The sequence below is a fragment of the Poecilia formosa genome, unplaced genomic scaffold, assembly GCF_000485575.1.
Source record: "Poecilia formosa unplaced genomic scaffold, Poecilia_formosa-5.1.2 Scaffold33, whole genome shotgun sequence".
NCBI classification, from domain to species: Eukaryota; Metazoa; Chordata; class Actinopteri; order Cyprinodontiformes; family Poeciliidae; genus Poecilia; species Poecilia formosa.
In genome coordinates, this window is record NW_006799972.1 from 3367815 (window position 1) to 3391058 (window position 23244).

A 23244-nucleotide genomic window follows, 5' to 3' on the forward strand; every position below is an offset into this window, starting at 1 on the left:
TAGTGTCATTCTTTGTGGAAATCCAATGCAAATATTGCAGAAAATTTTTAAAATGATCAAAAATCATTATTTATTTTTACATCTTTATTTTAAAAGATTAACTGGTTCCCTTTAATTCTTAGCCAAAGTTATTTAAAGCCATTACTGAAGGTCCAAAGAGCCACTATTAGACCCCTGCCTTAGTGCCTCCATGTTATTGTGGATAGGTGTGTTAAACAGGAGCAGCAGCAGGTTAGCACACATCACTCTGGGTTGCTGCTGAGACCTCATGGGTTTTTATGCATTTATATGTGTTAAATGTTAATAAAAACCTAGTTGGTCTGCTCCTTCTCTCTGCTAACGGGAAGATTAGCCATGTTAACGTGCTTTAGTCATTGCAAAGATTATAGTGGAGAGCTAACTGGCGCCACTTCAAATAAACTACAAATCTTAAATTGCTTGTAATGTACCGCATTAATAGTTTAAAAATGGACTCTTATTGTTTGTTTTGTTCTAATTCAAATATGTGTAAAGTTGATGTGACATACAGCTTACAGATTTATGCTCTGATGCACCAAATCCTTCCATATGGATAGAACAATCCACGGCACGTGGCTTTCATAATCCCTGACCAGCTTGATGCTGCATGGCACCTGCTGTGGACGGAAAACGTTAAAATAAAACCCCTGCCTGTTGTTCTGCATCTTATAACACTCAGAGGTCGTGATGATGACTCTTCATTTTCCATTTCATTGGCCTTAGTCATGATAAGGACACTTTAAAGTGATTCAAACAAGCTCCAGGTGGCGTTTAGAGAGATTAGATATGTTTATGGATTTACAGTTGAAACCAAATATTTACATACTCTGAATAAAAAGATCCACACATTCTTTTCTCACTCAGACTAATCTTACTTATTTCTACTTGCTAAATGCTACAAAACTTGGCGAGAACATTTTGGTGTTTTGTTGTTGCTGGAACTTTTTTTTTAATTCAGAGGTTTTAACATTGGTGCTTTGATACCAGGCATAACTGTCTTTTAAGCTCCATGACTTGGGTCAAAAGTTTACATTTCAGACTCATTTTGCTTGCATGTGAATGAATTTAACTGGTTTAAGAATTCAAACATGATTAAATTCAGCTTACATGTGCAAAGAAAACAAGAGATACTGGGAGCAAAACTAAATAACCTGGCAAAACATCATCAATATACTAATTTGGTAAATGACATCATGACTTAAATATGTTTTTATTGGAGACAAAGTGATATGAACGATTAAGATTCATGTTGGAGATGAACAGTAAACATGGATTCATTTTTGATTCTTGCTGTTAGTTATTCTATTGAATCAGAATAAATTTAAAATCCTTAGAAATATAAAAGCATCTTCTGTTTGTTTTATTATATAATGGAGATTCGTATTGACAAAAGGATTTATCGTCCAGGTAGATTTTTATGAAACAGAGAAAAATCTCATTTAAATTAACTTTATATCACTAAAATTCTATCATCCAGTCATTCACACACAAACACTGATTTTAAAGTTTTACTCTAAATTAACACTTCAATAGGCTTCAAATGTTAGGGGATAAAGTTCAGTTTGTTCGTATAATTTATCTCTGACGTGTGAGGAACAAAACCATAGTATTCTTGTATGTCAGTGGTGACTTATAAGACTGTTGATAGTTACTCATTATGCCCAGAATAGATTGAAAATATTCTTATTCTCCCTCAGAGGGGAAATTCAAGCCTTACACCAAATTTTCAAAAAGCTCTGAAAGTCCAGAAAAATGAAGTCTGACAGATTTCACACATCCTGATTTTCAGTAACAAGGATACTCAGATGAGTTTGACTGAGAACCCGGTGCACTGCTAATCATCCTCCACCCGCGGAGATGAAGAGAAATGTAAAGGTTTCAAGGTACGACCCGCTTCATCGCGCATTAGAGGAGAAAGACAAGATTAATCTGCTCATGAATCTGCCGTTATGAAACGGCTTAAGAGTATTAAGTTTAGCATACATGCCCACCTCCTTGTTCCACCTACGCACATCGATACAAGTGAGGCTGAGTTCGCTCTTAAAAGAACTGCTTTATTCCTGTTCACACTCCTTTGAATCAGCAATAAGTTTGAAAATCAGTTTTACACAAAGAGGCAAACAAACCATGACAAGAACGCAGACATGGAAGGAGCTCCAGCAGTTTCTTTTACAGGTATAAAAGTTTGTTTTTCTTTAAGAGGAACCTCTTTCTTTTAGTTTTCTTTTAAAATCAGAACCTTTTAATAAAATAGGTTCTGGGGGGGGAAAGTTCAACTGAATGATGAGGATGAAATGTCATTACACATCCAAATTTAGAAACAAGAAGGGTTTAACTTTCTGATTATTAAAACTCGCTACACAGCAAAACATTTTGCACACAGCTGCCGCTGCATAAACATGAAATGATTACATGTACAAAAGGATTTACAGCATTGTTTAAAAATCTCATTTTCTTTGTGAATTTCTCTTCAGAAGTGGAAAACAGAAAACAGTTTCTATCAAATATTCCTGCTGGATTCAGGTTTTATTTCAGATGTTGTTGTTTAAACAATTGCTTAATAAAAAAAATCTGTTAAAGGAAGAGGAATGGTTGGCAGAAAGTAAGCTCCAGCACAGAGTATTAAACTTTTAATATTTATCTAATATATGAATGGGTACAGTGCTTTGCAAAAGTCTTGAATCTCTCATACTTTCTTTAAATTTGCCTCAAATGAGCCAATCTTCTACTGATCTTGATCAGAATAAATTTACTTTCAAGTTTTTTCTACTCTGGTTCCATTTTTACTTGCATTTATGTTATTTCAGGACAGATTATCAGAATAAGTTAGAAAACCCGACACAGAACTTGAGAAATGCATCATTATCCAATTTGTAGTCAAATCTGTCAACAAGCCTCATCTAAAAACGCTTAATACTCTTTTAGGATGCCCTTTAACCCCATGCAGGTGGTGGGAGACAGGTGGACTTTAACGAGGACATTAATGGACGATGTCTTACACTCTGCGCTTGACGATGGGAAGCTCCTTCAGTGACAGACGGCTGCATCAAACTCAATCAGTGTTTTCATCCCTGCTGATGTTTGCACTGATTGTTTTCACTTCTGGTAAATGTTTGTTGTTGCTTTTTAAACAATTTTTTAAATCATCTTATTCAACTGCACATTTATGGTTTTTATTAACTGTGCAGTCTTTTCTTATGTTGTAAATTAGCCCTCGTTGAACAGCATGTTATTGCTAGTTCTGCTTTTATGTTTTTGTTTTTGTGTAAATCTACATTTTTCGACCTGCCTGTCGCGTTGCTGCTGGTACACCTGAATTTCCCCCCTTGAGGAACAATAAAGGACATTTATATTCTTTTATGTTCTCTTCTCAAGAGATGCTGAAATGTAATTCTCTGTGTCATGGGGTCTTGTTTTCATAACAGGCTTAAAACTAAACACAAAATACTTGGAAAACAATTTCCTAGACAACTTTAAAAAGATTACAAAAACGTCTAAGTTCATTTCTGAGAAATATGAAGAAACTAAGAGACCCAAGACTTCTGCACAGTATCAAAAATGCCCCCATCTTAAATGAAACAGAACAAATCCAATAAATTAAATTCAACCTTTTCAGAACTGAATGTTCTGACATCTTCTCCGCTGTGAACTGGACAGCAGGTGGAGCAGTGACCATCAGTTAGATAAAAACTTTTATATCTATAAACATTAAACCAGAAACTTTGCTGCAGGCTCTCTGAAGAGCAAATCCACAAGAGCACAGCATTCACTCCGGACTACAATCACCCAGCCTCTCACGGTGGCATCTCCAGTCTAAAAGCCTGCAGCTTGTTGAGTCTTTGCTGCGTGAGCGTCTCTGTTGGCGGTGACTAACTCCTGAGGGACAGCAGCAGCAGCATGCTGCACACAGGCAACAGCGCTGAGATGCTGGCCGAGCCGTGTTTGTGTGCACGGCCCTTCAGAGTCTCCTTGTTCGTCTGGTCCGAGGTGGCAGGCCTGTCGGGTGCAGGCAGAGCGCTGGGGGGGAGGGTGGTCCGGCTGGCGCACATGTCGTAGAGATTTCCAGAAAACTGGGTCTTCCTGGACTCTTGTCTGAGAGACTCCCAGATAGCTGCCGCTTCCCCTGGACAGCCGGCCAAGGCGGCGCTGGCGCAGACATGGAACGTATTCCAGGACCTTCAAGAGGAGAGGATAGGGAGAGTAAATCTGAATGGAAACCGAAAGCGTTCGGGTCTCTGTAGGAGAGAATGTGTTGCAACCACAGATGTGGACGGATTCCAGTAAGATGGACCAACAGAGTTATGTGTTTTCCATTTCATAACACAATCAAGTAACTGTGTTAAGAAAATGCTTTATTTATCATTTATCAAGTATGTTTTTTTTTTCTTATGGCTAAATTAGGGTTAGAGTGTGGGTTTTGATGTCTTCGATGTTTTTGATGTTTTTATCTTTACTTTTCATCTATTTATTAATGTCACATACTGTTTTTATTTCTTCTTTAATTATGTAAAGCAACTTGAAATGCCTCGCTGCTGAAATGTGCTATACAAATAAAATTGTATTGATTGATTGATTGATCAAATATGACTTTAAAAACATTGGTTCGCTGTCGCTTTAAAAACTCCTGATCTTTCCGAAACTCCGCCTTCAGGAAGTCATCACAACAACGCTCATCTATTAACCTTTGAACAACATTTTCACCAGCAGTGCACTGAAAAGTGGCTCCAATACTGAGCTCAGCAGATGTGCAGGTTCACCAGGTGTTTGCTAGTTGCTGCTGGCTAGTCTGAAGGAGCTGAGTGGGGGAGTATTATTTAATATTTAATCTTACAGCAATAAAATCAGGATTTCGGTCAGACTTCATTTGAAAAACCAAACGTACTTTAGACTATAACTCAACGAGTAGATGGGATCCTCGTTGCCATGACAACAGAAGAAAACAAGATGGTCGCTTTGTGTTGCTACTAATATTAGATTTTAATTTAAACGTAATAGTTTTCTACTAATTTATCCTTGAATTGTGGTCAGGGGGCCGCACATAATCACTCCGTGGACCACAAAAGGCCCCTGAGCCCCACTTTGAACACCCTTTGATCTCAACCCTTCTGTTGTTGCTCTGGCTGCCTGGTTTGGCTTATTGTCAAGCTGGAAGCTAAAATATCTGCTTCTGTGTCAAGTCTTTTGCAGTTTTCAGAGTAATTATGACATGATCTGAAAAATGCAAGTTTTTTAAACAATGGCTTTCTTCTTCACGTTTAAAAACTTTTGAGTTGTTCTCCATCATCTTTTACAAACATTGGTATCACAATTTTGAAGACATTTTTTAATATTTCTTCTGACTTTCTGAAAGTCTTTTGAAGCTTTATTTCATACTTTTGAAGCGTATGAACTTGATTTTACAGTTAAACATAGCTGCTTTCTTAGGTAATGTTTCATTTTGTTTGTTTTTGTCTTGTTAAGGCTCTTAACTTTGACGTATGAATCAATTGGGCATAAAAAGGGGAAGAACAAGTGTCGTGTCTACACAGCAGACAGTCTAGAAAAGATCCAATTCTACATCAGATATTTATATTTAGGCGCTTTCTTTCCAGCAGCCTGTCATAAAAACAATTTAGTTTTGCTTCTGTGCACTTTTAAAAGTTTTATTGTATAAATAAGTGACAGAAAAACAAAAAAGAAGCATCCAGAGACAATAGATGTTAATTGAAAAAAATCAATGTAAAGAATATTTCAAAGCTTAACCCAAATTCAGGCGTAAAAAAGCACAAGATATTGTCCTAATATTTATGTATATTAAACACAAAATCTGTACAAGCGCACTTTAACAATACAAACTTGTTTATATATATATGAGAGTACATTCCCTATTTATTTTCAGTTGAAAATTTAATTTTTTGCTATTGTCTTAATTGGGTTGTATGTGCTTCTGTGCAAATCTTTGAATTTTCCCACTGAAAAACAATTTTTCTGGTAATTTATTCTCATTCACAACTCCAGTCGACACAGAAGGTGTAACAGCGTAAGTAATAAAGGGAAGCAACGTCACACACACAAACACACACCTGCAGATTGAGTCGATGTCCTGTGTGTTCTGGTCTTTCTGTGTTTCCACCAAACTGTCCCCGAGTGAGATGAGACACTGAGCGAAGCTCTTGTAGATGGTTCCACATGCAGCGGGGATGGCAGCTCCCAAACACACAGGAGCCAAACCTGGAGGAGGAGAAAACCAGAGATATTATTGTTTAATGATAAACATGGAAGATACAGCAAGAGATGACATGTTTTGGTAACAAAAAGAAATCCATCTGATACTCAGATGGATCAACCGAATACAGAGATGTTCTAGTCCATTCATCTGGACAGATTACGCTCCATCAAGGCCAAAATGTTTACAAGCTGTCTGAGTACATTGATCAGCTCATAGATTACACATTTCCCTGAGGCTGTTTAAGTCAGCACTTTAACTCAACTATCTAAATACAGCAGGGGAATAAAATACTTTGGGTTTAAGGTCTCCTCCTGGTTTTGCAGGATTTTTTGAGCTCTTCCAGGGTCAGGAGTGCAGCACTCAGCTTGGGGACGTTTCATCACTTCCTGCCTCCAGCACATAATTTCTGTTTGTTGATTTATATCATTTCAATGCATTGATTGCTCCCTGGGCGCTAATACTGTCTGTGTGTGGCGAACTCTGGATCTCCCCTGAGATTCTCATCATTTCTGTCTCCATGAGAGTCAGAGTTATGAATAAATGTTTAACCTTACAGAGGGACAGGGATCATTTTATTAAAGTAAAAACAACATAAAGGACACCTGGATTTTAAACACAAACCTTTTTTATTTATTATCTATTTATTTTACCCTGAAATGTTTCACTCTCTTATAATTAATCATTACAAATTCAGTCAGTTTTCTACTTTTTTCTAGTTTTTCTATAATCAGTCTCAACAGACATTTTCTATTGTAGGACAAAGATAATATATTTGAACAAATCTACCGCTTTGACTGGGCTAACATGTCTATGAGGGTTTCATGTAGGTTTTGCGAGGACTGGACTCACATTGAACTTCTTGTATGATTTTAATTATGATGTATTTTAGCAGAACCAGTCAAGCACCATAATTATAGTTCAACAACAAGTTGAATAACTCTTCTGTTTAACGTACAGTTGTCTTGTATCAAATCAAAATAAACAATTAAAATAAAATGCTGTAATTGCTATTATTTTAAAAAGCAGGAACCGCTGCAAACATGTTATAACTATAACAGTTATTATAACTATGTTTATTGCTTTAGCTAGCAATGTACGACTAAATGAAAAACAGAGAATAAAGACCAGATAATTTTAGCAGTAATTCAATAGTTTTCAAGTAGATATGGTTGTTGCATTGGATATTATTCCTTTTTAATGTTTTGTCTCTTACAGTGTAAAAACACACTAAAAAAATTGATCGCAGCTGGTTATATTCCCAACTGTAGCTTCAAATCATTATTACCTTAATAAATAACAGGCAGCTCCACAGCAGTGTGCAGCAACAGGTGGAGGAGGGGCAGAACTGCAGGATTCCTTCATAGAAAACTACAGCTTGCTTTCTTTGACATTTCATTACAATAAAATTTAATTATTTCAACATTACACCATAAAAATACCTTTTCTTTTCTGCAGCGATCCTCCCAGCTATTATTAAGGTTCAAACAAAACATTGGCAACAAAATGCTTAAAACAGCTAAACCATAAAACCACTAAGTCTGCTCGCTCTGCTTTTTATTCGCTCTTAAACTTTCAGCAGTATAGGTAACAAAATACTTTATTACCAAAGATTCCTCTAATTATTGAAGTGCATAATTTTACCTGGGGATTGAATCTGTTGCCTACATTTGGGCCCAGAACTTTAATAAGAACACAGATTGGCTTCACAATTGAAAATTTCTCCTGTAACAAAAATAACCTACAGCTGTAGTTGTGATGATGTCATAAAATAAATCTAAATATTTTAGTTTCAGTCAGCTGGTAAACTTGAGGTGTGCAGTACTGCATGTTTTGATATCGATCAGATACCAAATGAATACAGAGCCAGCATCACCAACATCAATACTGATACTTTTTATTTGAGTTTGATGTGTCATCTCTTTTAGGTGTTTTTTATTTTATTATTTTGTTCAAATTTGGCACAGAATTTGGACAAAGTTATAGGTATCTAGAAAATACTTTAAAACCGCATTAACATTTCTTGTGAACATTTACTCCTAAATGAATAAATAAAGTGCAAAAAATTATTTATGAGCAAATCTATAAAAAGTCTGTTTGGAGGTAGATTTGAAAAACTACAACACAAAAATAAAATTTCAAGAGGGAATCTAAAACTGAAGTATCGATCTTATTCTGGTCCTTATTTGTTATTGATATTATTTTGGATCGATCCAAACTGATATCGATTCACACGTAAATAACTTTCTTTAGTTGTAAGTTTACTTTTATTTTCCTGCTTTTTGGCTGTAAATTTGGCAAACATAAAGGTAAAATAAGGTAATTTTATTTTTATAGCACATTTTCAGCAACAAGGCAATTCAGTAAACTGATGTTCAATTAGATTTACGGTAAATTGTAGCTCTTCCTTTGATTTTTCATATAAAAATGTCAGCAAAACATTTATAAAATTCTCATTCAAATGTGTAAACTTTTATCTTCACACTATCTCAAACTATCAGAAGCACTTTAACACGAACATCTCAGTAAAATAAAAGCATAAATTGGACATAAATAAAACTTTTCAAGCAATAAGAAAGGTAAACGAAACCAGCTTAAAGCAGAGCAACATCCTTACTGAGGCAGAGAGCAATGGGCAGCAGCACGGCTGCAGCTCCTGGACGGGACTTCATGGCTGGGTTCAGGAGCCGAGAACCACCTCTGACCCGGACTGAAGCCCCCACAAGCTGGAGGTCCAAAAACAGACGAAAACGCTGGTGCTTTAAAATGTTCTGTCCCTGTCAATCCGTTGGGAAATTGGCAGATTGCAGAAAGTACGACAATGCTCAGAGGCACAACCGAGCTGGATTAACAGTGACAGAGACCAATGCATCATGCAGAGCAAAGAGGATGTCAGTGTGTGTGTGTGTGTGTGTGTACGGCGGGACCAATGACGGCATCCCAACACGGCTCAGTGGATTAAAGCATTCTCATTTCCGGTATTTCAGTATCTGGAGCATTTATTTGAAACACAAATGAATTATGTGTGGTTTAATGGTGATTGTGTTCTCAGCCACACACGGCTGCTGGCATCCCTGCATACTGCTTTTATTCTGAAACAAGGAGCTTTTTATGACAGTGCTGGACCGAAACATTTCACACAGAAGTGTGAAACGGATTTGTGGTGTTTTGAGACTTTATTTGAGCAGATGGATGATGTCCCAGGGAGGATAAGTTCATCCAGCTCACCTGGGAATCTGACGCAGATCCAGGCTGGTTTGGGAGAATAGCGTCCGCCCATGGGACAGTCCCTTCATACACCTATATGGGTCACCCAGGATCAGTGGTAAACATTCCTACATGACATTAAACAGTTTCAGAACTAACTAAAACTACTTTGATATGTTTTTTGTAAATCATTTTCTTCCCTCTGTGCCCTCCAGACAACTCAAATTCATTGTATTAAACACAAGTTAAAATTTCAGATTTCTATCAACCGATATGATGCATTAGAAGCTCATCACCAAGTTGAGACAGAAAGAGATGCTTTAATAACTAGAAGCTAGGGCTGCAACTAACAATTATTTTAGTAAATGATTGTTTTATCAACTATTCTGACGATTAGTCGGATTTAAAAAATCCCATTCTGCAAGATTTTTCATTTAACCACTTAAATCTGCACCACTTAACATCTTTAAAAGATATTTTTTAAATATTTTTTGAAACTGTCACTATATTGTGACAGTATAAGACAGATAATCTGAAAAAATCCTGTGTCTTCTCCCAGTGCTCCCAGCGTTAACTAGAAACAGCCAATCAGAGCCAAGGGGCGGGTCCTAGCGCGGTCAATCACCCCTCCTTTGCTGCTCTCTCCCTTGGTCTCTCAGCTACCACAGTCTGTCATGAATGCTCAGTTGTTTCTTCGCCCTCAGCATTTGGCACATTTAGCAGGGAGTACATGAGGATGATTGACAGCGCTAAGAACCTCCTCCTGGCTCTGATTGGTTGCTTTTGATCGGGAGCTCTGAGACAATAGTAGATCAGGGATGAAATGGAGGAGATTGATCTTTTCACTGATTATATGTCCCTTATTATATAAACTGCCACGACATTGTGACACTTTTAATATATTTTAACAAATATAAAAACATATTTTATGTAAAAGTTACATACTGTGCCTTTAACTGTCTTAACTCAATTCATATTAAAAATACTTTATTGATCCCAGAAGGAAATTAAATCAGAACATGTCGGTCCGGGTTTCTCCCAGGTTTCCCCGGAGAGCCACTGGGATGAGCGCAGATGTCGCCTCCGTCAGCTGGACCTCAGCGGTCGGTAGCAACAGCTGCGAGCTGATTTACCATCGGAGAGAAAACAGCTGCTGTATGACTCCAGTGGACACCAAATCACTGTTTATCTCTGGGCCCAAGAGGCGGCACATCGGACCGACGTGGGACCGTCAGATTACAATAATTGCAACGCGGTCACGTGACCTTTTAATAGATGCAGTATATCGGTTTTTGTCCTCCTCTAATCTCGATGCTAAAGATGATGAAGAACTGAATTCCTTTAAATAAAGGCTAAAACCACATTTGTTTAGAGTTTACGTTAATTAACTGGAAGGTTGAGCAATTCTGTAATCTATTTTTAGGTTTTCGTCACTTCCTTTATTTTACCACTGCAATGTGACGTTTCTTGCTTGCGCCTTGTTTTATTTTTTATTTTTTCATCGCGGAAAGCACTTTGAATTGTTGCTGAAATGTGGTAAATAAATATTCTTTGAGCTCCTTGCTCCATGTCTTACCTCCTTCGCTCTCTTTCCTGTCTGATTATTGAGAATAAAGGCCACAAGTCCCGCCAAAGCTTAAAATCATCAATCATTTAACAAAACTGAGGTAAAGGTTTCAATTGAAATTATCATTTTGATGAAAAGTGCTTATACATAAAGGCATTTTTGCTTCTGCCTAAGCAATGTAGTCATGGCAACATTCATATTGGTATATGAATGAATTAAAGTTACATGTAGCAAGAAATATCTTTGTAAAAGAAAAACATAGGATCAAAAAGCACCACAAAGTTTCACCAGACACAACAGGACACACAATCATCACCTGTTAGAGTCTTCATGAACAAATCCTTCAAACTCATTTCTCTACGTCACATGGATTACTGATTCTGATCTCAGTTTATAATCTGTCCAAAACTACCACGAATGTTAGGAGACGAAACTGTTTTTCACATCTTGACACCTTTTAATTACAACAAATTTCGAGTAAATGTTGTAATTATTTCTAATATTTGCTGTTTTACATTCTCCTCACGTGTCAACCCCTATTTATTGTCACATCTGCATTCACCCTCACCACATCATCTCCCTGAATGACTGGATGAACCGGACAGGAAAAACTGCTGTCGGTCCAAACAGGAAGGCATCAGTTGTAAACGACAGAAAATAAATATAGAGTTGTGTAAGTTTGATCGACAGCGCAGGATTAAGGAATTATGCAACACTGTTGGGGGTAAAAAAATAAATCCAGATGAGATTAGGGATCTGGATCCTCGCTCCGTCTATCCATTCATCATCTCTGCTGCTTTCTCTGTTTCATGCACTCTGGCACGACAGGTTTCATGCGTTTAAGTTTGCTTGGAGGAGCTGCACTAAGTATTTCAGCACGCAAAAAAATAATTAGAGATCTACTATACAGTCATGAATTGAATTAAACCGTAATGACGGGAGCTGAAGGGAGACTCCGCATTTATTCATCTCATCGCCACCTAGAGGTTAAAAGTCGTGCTGCAACAATTAGCTGTTTCCTTTGCTAGTAATTTCTGATCTGAAACTATTATCACTTTTACAAAATTGGGAAAAATCTCGAAGGAAAAAGTGAAGTAAATTATATACTTTAGTGAGTGATGAGCCATAAATACCAAATCAATTGTGTGTTAAGATGACTTTTCAGTGCTGGAACATTAAGTTTTCATACAATTTCATTTTGGGAGCAATTAAATTCTTGTTTTTACGTCTGAATTGCTTCACTGTCAGGCAACATTTTGGGTTAAAACTTCATTATTTCCAGACTTATTGATAAAATGCTCTAAGTTTGCTTGAGTTTAGCAAAACTAAAGCAAAACATTCCCAGAGGAATTGGATTCTTTGCACACATATTTCTATCCATAGACTTTATGTTTTTTAAAGTTTTCACCTGCAATAATAATGGTTTATTACATATATGATTAGGTAAATGTATTTTATCCTGGATGTCGTTTTAAAGAAGACAAACTCTTCTAATCTTCATGTTATCTTTTCAGAAGAACGTTGGCTTCCAGAATTAACATTTTAATCTGATTGTTCTCACATGATATTTATGATTTTTACTTGAGAAAAATATGTTTTAAAAGCCAGAAATTTTAATTTTTTAATTATTGCTTAAATGTTGATAATCAAGGTTTGTGTTCAATAAGAATTATATCAGCAATTATATAAAAAAGTTTGAAACTCTTGTCAGTACAAAATCCATAATTTATAGAAATTCCTGTTTTTTATATTTGTTTAACAGCTGCCTTTTGTACATTTTTAATCAACAAGTGACATTACAAACTTTGAAATGCTGCCTGTGCCTCTGGGTGAGATTTTGTTTCTCTTTGTTCCAAAATGATGAATTTCTCTAGAAAACCATGAGGTTTGCAGCCCAAATGTACGAATAAACGTTAAATATCAGAACTTTTAAATCCAGGGAGGCATATCACCACAGAAATAAAGTTAAAACTATAATAATGTTATTCCCTTTAGCATTTTGTCCACATCTACACTCATTAACAAAATTCTGTATGGCAAAGATGCGCACATTTGTCTTCTGACTTAACATTTATATAATTGTTGCTGACGTGTAAAACAGTTGCGCCACTTGTCCACTTTTGTTTTTTGACAAATTATTTATTTTCCAAGCATCTGTTGAAATGATCCTGTAACTGAGGGACTGAATATTTTAAATCAAATCTCTTCTTTTCTAAACAGCTTTGGTGCTTAATTGGATCTACACTCAAATCTCTTGCGGTCTTTAATATGTACAAAACTTACCTTTTTATGTCTTCTCAAGTTTTTAAAGAAGTAAGCAGAGCATTTTTCTAATTACACCTGAAATAAATGTTTAAACACCATGGGAATACCCAGCCATCGGAAAGGAGATGAGGGAGTGGTGGTGGCAGCATCATGACTTCTAGTGCAGGAGAAACTGGTGCACTTTCCAAAATAACTGCAACCATGAGAAAAGAAGGTGTGTGGAAAATTTGAAGCAACAAACAGAAGTTAGAGAATTGGTACACTTTCTTCCACCACTTTAGGCTTTGTTCAATCTCTAACACAAATTTTTGTCATTGATTTTTTTTTATAATATATAAATATATATTGTTCAACTTTTTCACAATTCAACCCCCCCCCGAAAAAGTCTGCTTCAAAATACTTTACAGGAGCCACTGCAAATGTTTATTTTAAATTTTGTAAAGCAAATGTCACTCGGTCATTGTCTGAATCTGAAGCAGAAGCTCGTTACAACCTCAGGTCATGTGACAACAACTGGACAAAATATCAATACATCTTTTTTTTCCACTACATTTCTTTTTCTTTTCATCAACTTATTTTATTATCATTTTTGTACAGCACTTTGGCGCAGATTTAAACCTGTTTTTAAAGTGCTATATGAGTAAATTTGACATTGAGAAGTCTTTTATGTGAGTCAGCATAAAACTTTCACAGTGACATTGATTTCAAACTGAGATTGGAGCACATCTGTCAGACTGAGTTCAAAACTAGGAAGTGTGAAATGTATTGCGCATAAAGCCCTAAAAACAACACAATTTTAAAAAACTGCTCAGTCCAACACGTTACAGTGAACTGGTATAACAAAAGAAACAAAAACAAAACTAGCTTGAGACAGATTACATGTAGAAGCTGCAAACCGTATCTTCAGTTAATGTTTTCCTTCAGGAAAAGGCAAAAAGAAAAAAACACATTTAAACATGTTGAAACTTCCTTTATTAACATTTCCGATGTTGTGGGATGCTTGCTATTTTAAGGAGTTTCCTAAACCTAGTCTTCCCTTGCACAAATATTTTCAAAAGCAACAAAGGTAAATTAAGTTAAAGTACATTGAAAGGCATCTTTGATGATTTGATGAGGGCTGAGTTCATTTAAAAGATGAAAATGCTTGTCAGTAGTGTTTTCTTCATCTTGGTGCCCTTCGTGTTAAAGCACAAGCTGCTGCTTGGGGAAGCCTCCTACTATAAGCTGAAAGGCATGGACACAAAGTCAAAACAGTCAATAGAAAAACCCCTGTGCGACCAGAAAGTTCAGAGTTCAACTTCTGCTCCTTTTGCTTAGAAATATGCTTGACTTGGGAATCTTGGGGAGAGGGGGTGGGGGGGGCGTAAAATGTGTCCAGTTCCTACGTGATTAGCAGTAAGATGAATCAAACTGCTACCTAAACCAGGCAGTCTATTTTAGTTTAATACAAAACTGGGCAGGATTTTTCTTCACACTCCTCCTGGTGAATCTGGGTCCATGTAAAGGGTCGGTTCGGTAACTTAAGTCGCCTCCTCATCAGTTTTTCTTCCGGGCGTTCCCAGCCATCGGGCTGCTGTTCAGCAGCCGGTCCCGCTCCCGCACCTCCTCCTGCAGCCTGGCCTCAGCCACCCGCAGCTGGCGGATGGTCGCCTTCATCTCCTTCATCTTCACCTCCATCAGCGCGATGATGTCCCGCTGCTCGTTCAGCTTCCGCAGCAGCTCCGCGGACGTGGTGCCGGTGGTCAGGGAGTACGAGTGGTCCAACGGGCTGCTGGTCACACTCAGGTACTGGACGGACAGCTGCTGCTGGTTGGCCCCGGAGTCCGCGGTTAAGTCTTCAACTTTAAGCTCCACCAGACTCTGCGGGGTGCAGTTACAGGGTCCCTCTGCCTGGGCGGGAAGCCGCGCCGTGCCCAAGTACTCCCCGTTGTTGCCTATCTGAACCACGGTGATGCTGTCGTCGCCGACCTCTCCTCCGATGGTGCCCTCGACGATGCCCGCCGTGTTCCCCAGCACGCTGGTGGCGACGATCCCGGGGGCAGGGGCCGAGTTGGTCAACTTCCTCCCTCTGCCCCGCCGACTCCTGCGCTCATTGACGCCCCGCAGGGGGAAGAGAGACGGCACCCGGACGATGTACGTCTTCCTTCCACCGGCGAAGTGCACGCTGCAGACGCGGTGGCCGGTGGTGGGCTGGAAGGTGCTGAAGCAGCCGCTGACCCCGGCCCGGGAGATGTTCCGCAGCCACTGCTCCCTCAGAGCGGGGTCCTTGGGGAACGTATAAAAGCGCAGGTCCTTGTCCCGGTGCGAGTTGTTGTAGCAGCCGGGAACACAGCAGGTGAACCCGGGCATGTTCTCTCAAAAGGTTAAGAAGCACAGCCTTTGTTTTTGGTTATTTTGTAGCTATTTCTTTTTTGTATGCGTTGTTACTAAGCTTGGCGGCCTACAAACGGAACTACACGTCCCACAAAGCTAACAACTTCCTGTTTATTTTGACCCAAAGTAAGCTGCTCTTCGGTACAAATCCACCAAAAGCTGTTAAAATTCAAAGCTTGTGGATCTCGTACTCACGCTAAATTTAAAGCAGACGAACTATTCATAGGTCTTTTTTTGCTCTTCGGAGTGTTATCTAGCCAGCCGTTGCTCACTGAGAACTAAAAGTCCCAGGATCCCTTGCGCGTCCTTTTTGACAGTGCCACTGATGCAGCGCCCCTTGTGGTCAAAAATAAATTTAGTTGCATCACCTTAGATCTCTGTTTCTATTTTTAATATTATTATAAGTAGTAGCTGTATTACTGCTTATGTCAGTGGTGAAATTAGTGTTATTAAGAAAATACAATACGGAAAACCTGTCCAAATATTGTTTAACTGGATAAAGGTAAAAAAGAAAAAAAGTTATCTATTTCAATATCAAGGTTTCAATCTATGTCATATATTTTCTGTATTTTTTTTGCTTGAATAAATTTTTGTTTCAAATCTTAAAGAAAACGTATTATTTTAGAGAATAAATATTCTTCTTAAGTATATGCCTAAAATGAACGATTCGTTTTTAATAGAAATAGGAAACATTAAAATGTTGGCATCTGAATATTCTTTATAAATCTCTAAAATATTTATCCACAATCAACAAAATAGCACTCAAAAATAAAAACGAGCTGGCTATTCATTGTGAGCTTAATATGTGCAGAACATTTTTCTCTTATCTTAATCGTGTGATCTGTTACATTTTCGTTGACATTTTTCACAAGTTCTCTAAATTGACACTGCCCAAATGATGTTTGTATTGTTAAAATGTCTAATGTTTTTTAAAAATTCTCTGACTCTCTTTTTAATTCGATTATATGTAGGATTTTGGTACTATTTGATGCAAAGATTCATAAACGAAAACCATACATGAACGTTCCCGTGAAAAAGAACCGGTTGATTGAGCAGGTTCAGTCGCAAACGGCATTTAGTTGAGAGGGACTCTTTCCCACCTTTTACAGAACGACATTTGCAAAATTTCGTAAGATAAAGAGCTGTGTTCGTTTAACCACACAAAATATGCTTTCAAAACATTTTCATCTGGCGTAAATCTCGTATTTAAATCCGTATTCAGTGTTTTTCAACAATAACATTTCCGTTGACAGTATTTCCGGTTCCGCCCAACCGTTGCTACTGAAGTTACCGTCATTAGCAAATGGGCAGCGCCCCGGCTCAACCTATCGCTGCTGCGGACGATGACCCACCGGTAGGTACTCTGTGACATCTGTTCGTGTTCTTATGCCATATTAAGTGTATGACTTTAAAGAACCAGTGATAAATTTAAATTATGCTGTTAGGCGTGTAGAGTTGAAGGTTTATCGCGAGTTTTGGGAGTTCTCTCTGCATCTGTTTGTGCGGCTAGCTGGATGCGCTAGCCGACATGGTTATCAATTGTCTCTCTGTGTGGTTAGCTCTTCGCCTTTATCAAATACTCCTCATAATGGTGATACTTGTATGCCGCATCTGTTTTAATGTCGTGCATACTCGCCAGTAATGTCTGATTCTGATGAATAAACTTTTCTTTGAGCTGGTTTATCATCAGTCCACCTGACTGGACGCAGTTTCAGTAGATTTTCATGGTGACATTAAGTGAAAAAGCCTTGACCTGCTGATAAGTAGTGCGATAAGTGACTGTTTCCCTTGTTCCTGGTTCATGAGCGGGGAGAGTTTACTTCTGGTTTCACTGGTAATGCAGGTGCACAGGTGCTCACCCACACATCCTTTGTTCGCCTGGGATCATGGTGTGATCTCATCTGTTTGCACACATGCATTAAATAGCCGCTCATAATCTACTAGCATAAACCTGCAGCACACAGCATGAGTAAGGGCTCCTTTCCCAAATGAAGGAGCATTAAAATAACTTTTAAATGATTCCAATTATCTGTGTTTTTATACTTATGATTAGACTTGTCCAAAAACTAATAAATTAGTTAGTTGCATAATAAATTAAAACAAGCTCAATAATTTCCATTTGCATGATTTGTTGTTTTTCTCTTTTCTGTCTTCCTATCAAAAACTGGATGACTGGATTTTTTGAAGGACGGTTTTGTTTACACATACTTTCTTATTAATTTCATTTGTTGTTTATGGGTTTATTTTTATTTTGGATATTTAAAATGTCTTCCAGTTCCAGTGCTAAATGTTCATTAAAATTAAAAGTTTGATATTTGAGAATGTGTTCGTGCATTATTTTACTATTACTTGAAAATGGACTCAAACCAACAATAATGTTTGGGACAATTTATATTCCAGTAAAAGTTATCTGACAGGCCTCCTTGTGATACTATATATATCTGATGGGTGTAGAGCAGTGTGAAGAATGTGTCAGGACATTTTAAGGGCTTTCTGATAGGAGACCATAAGCAAGCCTGCTGTTTAGTTATAGAAATGTTTATCGTTGATCCTTTAAGATCCATTTATTCGTTTTCACAGGTAACTTCCTCTAACTTTCCCAAAAAAAAGCAGCTCTGCTGGTGAGAAACTGGAATGGATGGCTGTGGCCCACATGTAAAGTAACGCCAAGTGGCAGGGCCATGTTGCCAGGAGTTGGTGTTTTTGGCACCGGGAGCACAGCCCGAGTGCTGGTCCCGCTGCTGCAAACCGAGGGCTTTGAAGTCCATGCGCTTTGGGGACGAAGCGAAGAGGAAGCTTGCTGCTTGGCAAAGGAACTCGGCATCCCGTTTCACACCAGCCGATCCGACGACGTCCTCCTGCACCAAGACGTCGATCTGGTGTGCATCTACATTCCCCCCTCAATGACGAGACAGATTGCAGTCAAAGCACTGGGTAAGCTTTTTAAAATACCTTCACTGCTATTTAGATTTTAATTCTGATTAAATTAACTTTCTTTTGTTCTGAAAGCATAATCTTAAGACGTTTCCGTTGATTGTGATCTCACTGGGTGTGGCAGAGGAGACTTTCCTCAGAAAATATTTTCACGAACCGTAACATTTCCCCTGAGGGCTATTGGAGGAACTGATATGATATTTTTTTTAAACTCTTAGAAGTAATCCTAACATTACTGTACCGGAGGGGCGTCAGTGTAAAGCATCTGTTGGAATTCTTCAGGGTTGAGCTCAGTTTCCTGTTTTGGTTGCAACTTCCTGAATGTTTCCCTGCTGAAGGACTTGTCTGCAGCAGGGAAGCTTTCAAGAGGAGATCTGACACGCTGCTTATCGAACATCTCTGCATGCAGAACACACCCGGTGTGTGACCTGTGAAAGGACAGGCTGGACCAGCTGAAGCAGTCAGTCTGCTAAAATGCCTCCTACCTTGTTCAAGTTACAGTTACTGTAGACTTTGCTACTCCCAGCAGTGGTCACAATGCGGTGAAGATGTTTGCAAAACCTACAAGTGTTACATTTATTTTTGCGTTTTCAGGCTGGGTGATAAATTTATTTTATCGTTTAATTGAATTTTTGTTTATTGAAGATTTAATTTTTGGAAAATTAGGATATTTTTTTTTTATTTATCATTGCACAACCAAAGTTGTTTGACAAACGTGCTTCAGAGCTTCTGTTTATTTGGACTTTGAATTCAGGCCAACTCTGACAAAATATTAGGGCCAGGCTAAGATTTGTTTCTTAAAATTACAAGAATACAGTCATATGACAATAAAGTTGAAATAATAAGAAAATATGCTCAGATTACCAGAAAAAAGTCGTAATATTAGGAGAATGCAATAATAATTTTATGAGAATTTTGACTAAATAAGAATTCAAATGAGGAATGTTGAGCATCTTTTGAAGTTATAATTTGATCTTTAAACGACTTTGAAATGATTGTGCAAACAAACAACTGAGTCTATTTTGAAGAAAGACTGAACTAGTTTTGTTAGATCTCGATAACTCTAGAAGCTTTTTTTTCTCATATAAACCTTTTCTTGTAATTTTAAGACTTTCTGGCTGTATTCTTGAAATTAAAAACATTTTGCATCCTTGCCATAATACTGTGTTGTAAAAACTGACAGAAGGGATGATGAAAATAAATTTTTTATAATATTTTCTGTCATTTGTAACTTCTTTTTTAGAAAAGAAAGTGAGAAAAATAATAGCTTGAACTCGGATATGAAGTGAAAATAATCAGGTTTTAGTTCTAAGTCTCGTTGCCTAGCCGTGCTGTGTGAGTTTAATAGTTCAGTATTAGCTGAGTTTCTCCATCTGTTCCCACTGTCTTACAGGTATCGGGAAGAATGTCGTGTGTGAGAAAGCTGCAACCGCTGTCGACTCTTTCAAGATGGTGACTGCAGCCAGATACTACCCCCAGCTGCTGAGCATGATGGGTAACACCCTGCGCTTCCTGCCGGCCTTTGTGGCGATGCAACAGCTGCTGGTGGAGGGCTACGTCGGGGACATCCAGGTGTGTGACGTGCGGGTCTACGGCCCGAGCCTCCTGGACCAGTCGTACGGCTGGACCTGCGAGGAGCTGATGGGCGGCGGCGGGTTGCACATCGTCGGGTCCGCCATCATCGACCTGCTGAGTTACCTCACGGGAACCAGAGCTCACCGTGTGCACGGCTTACTGCGGACCTTTGTGCAACAGAACAACCTGATCCGAGGCATCCGCCGCGTCACCAGCGACGACTTTTGTTTCTTCCAAATGTTGATGGGTGGAACCGGATCCTCGGGCGTGTGCTGCACCGTCACCTTGAACTTCAACATGCCGGGGTCGTTCGTGCACGAGGTTATGATCGTCGGATCTGCTGGCAGGCTGGTCGCCAGGGGAACCGAGCTGTACGGCCAACGCAACGGGAGCAAATGCGAAGAGCTGCTGCTGGCTGACGGCGGTGGCGTCGGACCGGAGGCGAAAGAGACGCCCCGCCCTCATCTGCAGGGGCTGAGCTCCATGGTGAAGGCGCTGAGGCAGTCCTTCCAGGCTCACGAAGAGCAGCGGTTGTGGTCACAAGGTCCGGTTGCCTCGGCGCCAACCTTTGAAGACGGCCTGTACGTGCAGACGGTGGTGGAGGCGGTCAAACAGTCCAGCAGCAGCGGGGAGTGGGTCTGCGTGGAGATCATGAGTCAGGAGCCGGACCCCAACCACAACCTGTGCGAGGCGCTGCAGAGAAACAAAAACTGAACCGAAACATTCACTGAGTGCAAAATCTACGTGCGTGACAGAACGGGACTCTGAACGTATGTCTGCGATTCAGCTGCTTTGGCCGTTTACATCACACACACACACACACACACGACTACTTTCATGTTCACTTCCTCTCAGGTTTTGCAGATTAATATTTAGCCAACATAGACACAGCTGCATTGTGCGCCTGGAGGAAGGAGAGTACTCTTAAATGTACTCCATCAGTAAACCACAGCCTTATTATTTGGGTTCGGACCAGTGGAATTACAGACAGCCTGGCGACAAACGTGTGCCAACAATCCTGTAGATGCTGCCTTCATCTGGCTCATTTCGAAGTTGAGAAGTAAGGAATGTACTCTTCTCAGTTTGTAAATGGTTTTGTGTCAGTAAGTCGCAACATCGACATTTAATACTTGGTATTTGCACGTTTCAGAATAATGTATGTGCTTCATTTGTGCAACAAAGTCTGCAGTGAAATATTTTCACTCAAGTTTTGTATTTAAATTAGGACGAGTTGAACAGTTTTGTACTTAAAATCTAAATTATTGTTTGCCTAAACATCGTTTATATCACTACTTGTAGGTCACTATTATATTCACCAGAGTTTACTTTAGGACTAAATATGAAAGCAAGACGATAATTTGACTAAGGTGCTTTTCATAATTTACCTCTGATAGTTAAATAAGATCAGAACAGAAATAATAATGCTGTGGGACGTTTACATTTAGTTTTGTTTAATTTTAGCTCTAGTAATTTTGGTTAAAGTGACTCATGTAGCAAAATATACTGATAAAATAGCCAATCACTTCACAATTTTGAACATTTTAAATGTAACAAAGCTATAAACATAATAATTTACAAACAGTATAAGGAAGTATTTGAACAAAGAACATTTAGCCCATAATGTGAAAAGAAATATTCCTCCAAACATTAAATCAAAAATTCAAATATCTAAGAAACTAAAATGGGGATTAAACAAGTTTAAAATTATCTCTCATTATATAGAAAGTGCAGCCCAATGTGTTTCCTTAATAAATACTTAAATATAAAAGTCTACTGATACTTGATGAGCAGAACACCAAAGTTTCAAATAATCTGATTTACAGTTGTGTTATTAAATTACATCAGCTGCAGATATTACTATATTTCAGTGTAATAATCTATTATATTATTGGCAAAATGTTTGTTATTGACAAAAACTTTAGGATATTATTGACTTATTGCTGTTGGTTTATTGTTGGCTTTCTTGCATTAGAAATGGTCAAAATGATTTACATTATTGATTGCTACAGGTAACCTAACCAGATTATTATTATTATTTTCCTGTTACAACACGCCGTGGCAAATATACCAGGGACTGAGTAAAATAAGTTATGCAGAGAACATAAATATCGATGGCCCCCTGAAAGCGACCAGGTAAGTTTGAATGTTTGTTTTGAGCGGCTCGCTGTAAATAAGCCAGAGGTTTTTCTTTACGTGCCGCATTTCCATTATTTTAAAAGAAATGTCCAACATTTAGATGAAAACTATAGTTATTGTAACACGGATGAAATGTGTTTTGGTAATAACTTGGATTTTCTTAAATAACTCGTGAAAAATCCGCCTACAATCTTTTTATCTATCAAAACTGACGGAAAGAATGAAGCCATAACATTTACCTGTTAGGTTTACCTGGAGATTTAAACATTTACAACTTATTTTAAAGATAAAAACTTAAGTTTACACTTAAAATTAAGAGTTTGATTCTAAATTAAAACGTAGTCCAGTGTGAGTGGGTCCGATCCGCCACATAGCAGCTGCCTCTTTGTTACAGTCAAAGCTCCAGTTATATGGGAATCAGGGGAATTTAAAGAGTATTTGATGTTATTTAATCTGTCCAATTTTTTTTGATCTGCTAGCGTAGATCTTAATATATTTGTTACATCTCATTTTCTCAGCAGGGCTGTAGTTTACATTAATTTCTTTAGAAAATGTTTCTGCTGAATCCATCACTGCTAAAACGCATTCCAGCTGATTTATTTTTTTAATCACCTTGTCAGCAGCTTTTCTTTGTCTTCACACTGATAAAATGCCACCTGTTTACTAAACGATTTAGTGCTTGCACCAGCCAGCTTGCTGCAAATGTGACTTCAACATTTATAATAAACTTTTGTATTTATTTATTGTTCCCTGGAGAAGGTTTGACATGTTTGTCCATTGTCTTTCAGCCTGTGAATTTCTGTTTTGATGCTGTAATATTTATATATCTTGTTTTTTTTGTTTTTTTTTTAGTCTTGTTTTAACTAATATGGCATTTTGGGCACTAATTTGCTGCTTCAGAGTTGATAAACTGTACTTTTAATCTGTGTGACATATTTTTCTTTTAATAAATATAATTGTTTTA

The 23244-nt window shown here is 38.2% G+C and overlaps 3 protein-coding genes across 3 annotated transcripts; 1 reads left to right on the forward strand and 2 right to left on the reverse strand.

The window, feature by feature from the left end:
• Window positions 1–2051: 2051 nt before the first annotated feature.
• On the reverse strand, window positions 2052–9091 carry LOC103136595 (neuritin-like protein). Its single transcript, XM_007549911.2, has 3 exons — window positions 8841–9091; window positions 6081–6228; window positions 2052–4194 (listed from the first exon to the last, which is right to left on the reverse strand). The coding sequence occupies exons 1-3, from the start codon at window positions 8893–8895 to the stop codon at window positions 3888–3890; spliced, it is 510 nt and encodes a 169-aa protein (XP_007549973.1). The 5' UTR covers window positions 8896–9091; the 3' UTR covers window positions 2052–3887.
• Window positions 9092–14211: 5120 nt separating this feature from the next.
• On the reverse strand, window positions 14212–16130 carry thap11 (THAP domain containing 11). Its single transcript, XM_007549912.2, has one exon. It carries the CDS (start codon window positions 15609–15611, stop codon window positions 14799–14801), a length of 813 nt encoding a protein of 270 aa, XP_007549974.1. The 5' UTR covers window positions 15612–16130; the 3' UTR covers window positions 14212–14798.
• A 124-nt stretch (window positions 16131–16254) lies between these two features.
• LOC103136597 (glucose-fructose oxidoreductase domain-containing protein 2) lies at window positions 16255–23244 on the forward strand. Its single transcript, XM_007549914.2, has 3 exons — window positions 16255–16989; window positions 18216–18569; window positions 19963–23244. The coding sequence occupies exons 2-3, from the start codon at window positions 18317–18319 to the stop codon at window positions 20856–20858; spliced, it is 1149 nt and encodes a 382-aa protein (XP_007549976.1). The 5' UTR covers window positions 16255–16989; window positions 18216–18316; the 3' UTR covers window positions 20859–23244.

What these genes read in the sequence shown, in the direction of transcription:
- LOC103136595 (XM_007549911.2), bottom strand. Translation starts at nt 8,895, where the DNA reads ATGAAGTCCCGTCCAGGAGCTGCAGCCGTGCTGCTGCCCATTGCTCTC. An exon ending in GCCCATTGCTCTCTGCCTCA is followed by an intron (nt 6,229 to 8,840) that starts GTAAGGATGTTG and finishes CTCCTCCTCCAG; the next exon opens with GTTTGGCTCCTGTGTGTTTG. An exon ending in GACATCGACTCAATCTGCAG is followed by an intron (nt 4,195 to 6,080) that starts GTGTGTGTTTGT and finishes CTCCTCTTGAAG; the next exon opens with GTCCTGGAATACGTTCCATG.
- thap11 (XM_007549912.2), bottom strand. Translation starts at nt 15,611, where the DNA reads ATGCCCGGGTTCACCTGCTGTGTTCCCGGCTGCTACAACAACTCGCAC.
- LOC103136597 (XM_007549914.2), top strand. Translation starts at nt 18,317, where the DNA reads ATGTTGCCAGGAGTTGGTGTTTTTGGCACCGGGAGCACAGCCCGAGTG. An exon ending in GATTGCAGTCAAAGCACTGG is followed by an intron (nt 18,570 to 19,962) that starts GTAAGCTTTTTA and finishes ACTGTCTTACAG; the next exon opens with GTATCGGGAAGAATGTCGTG.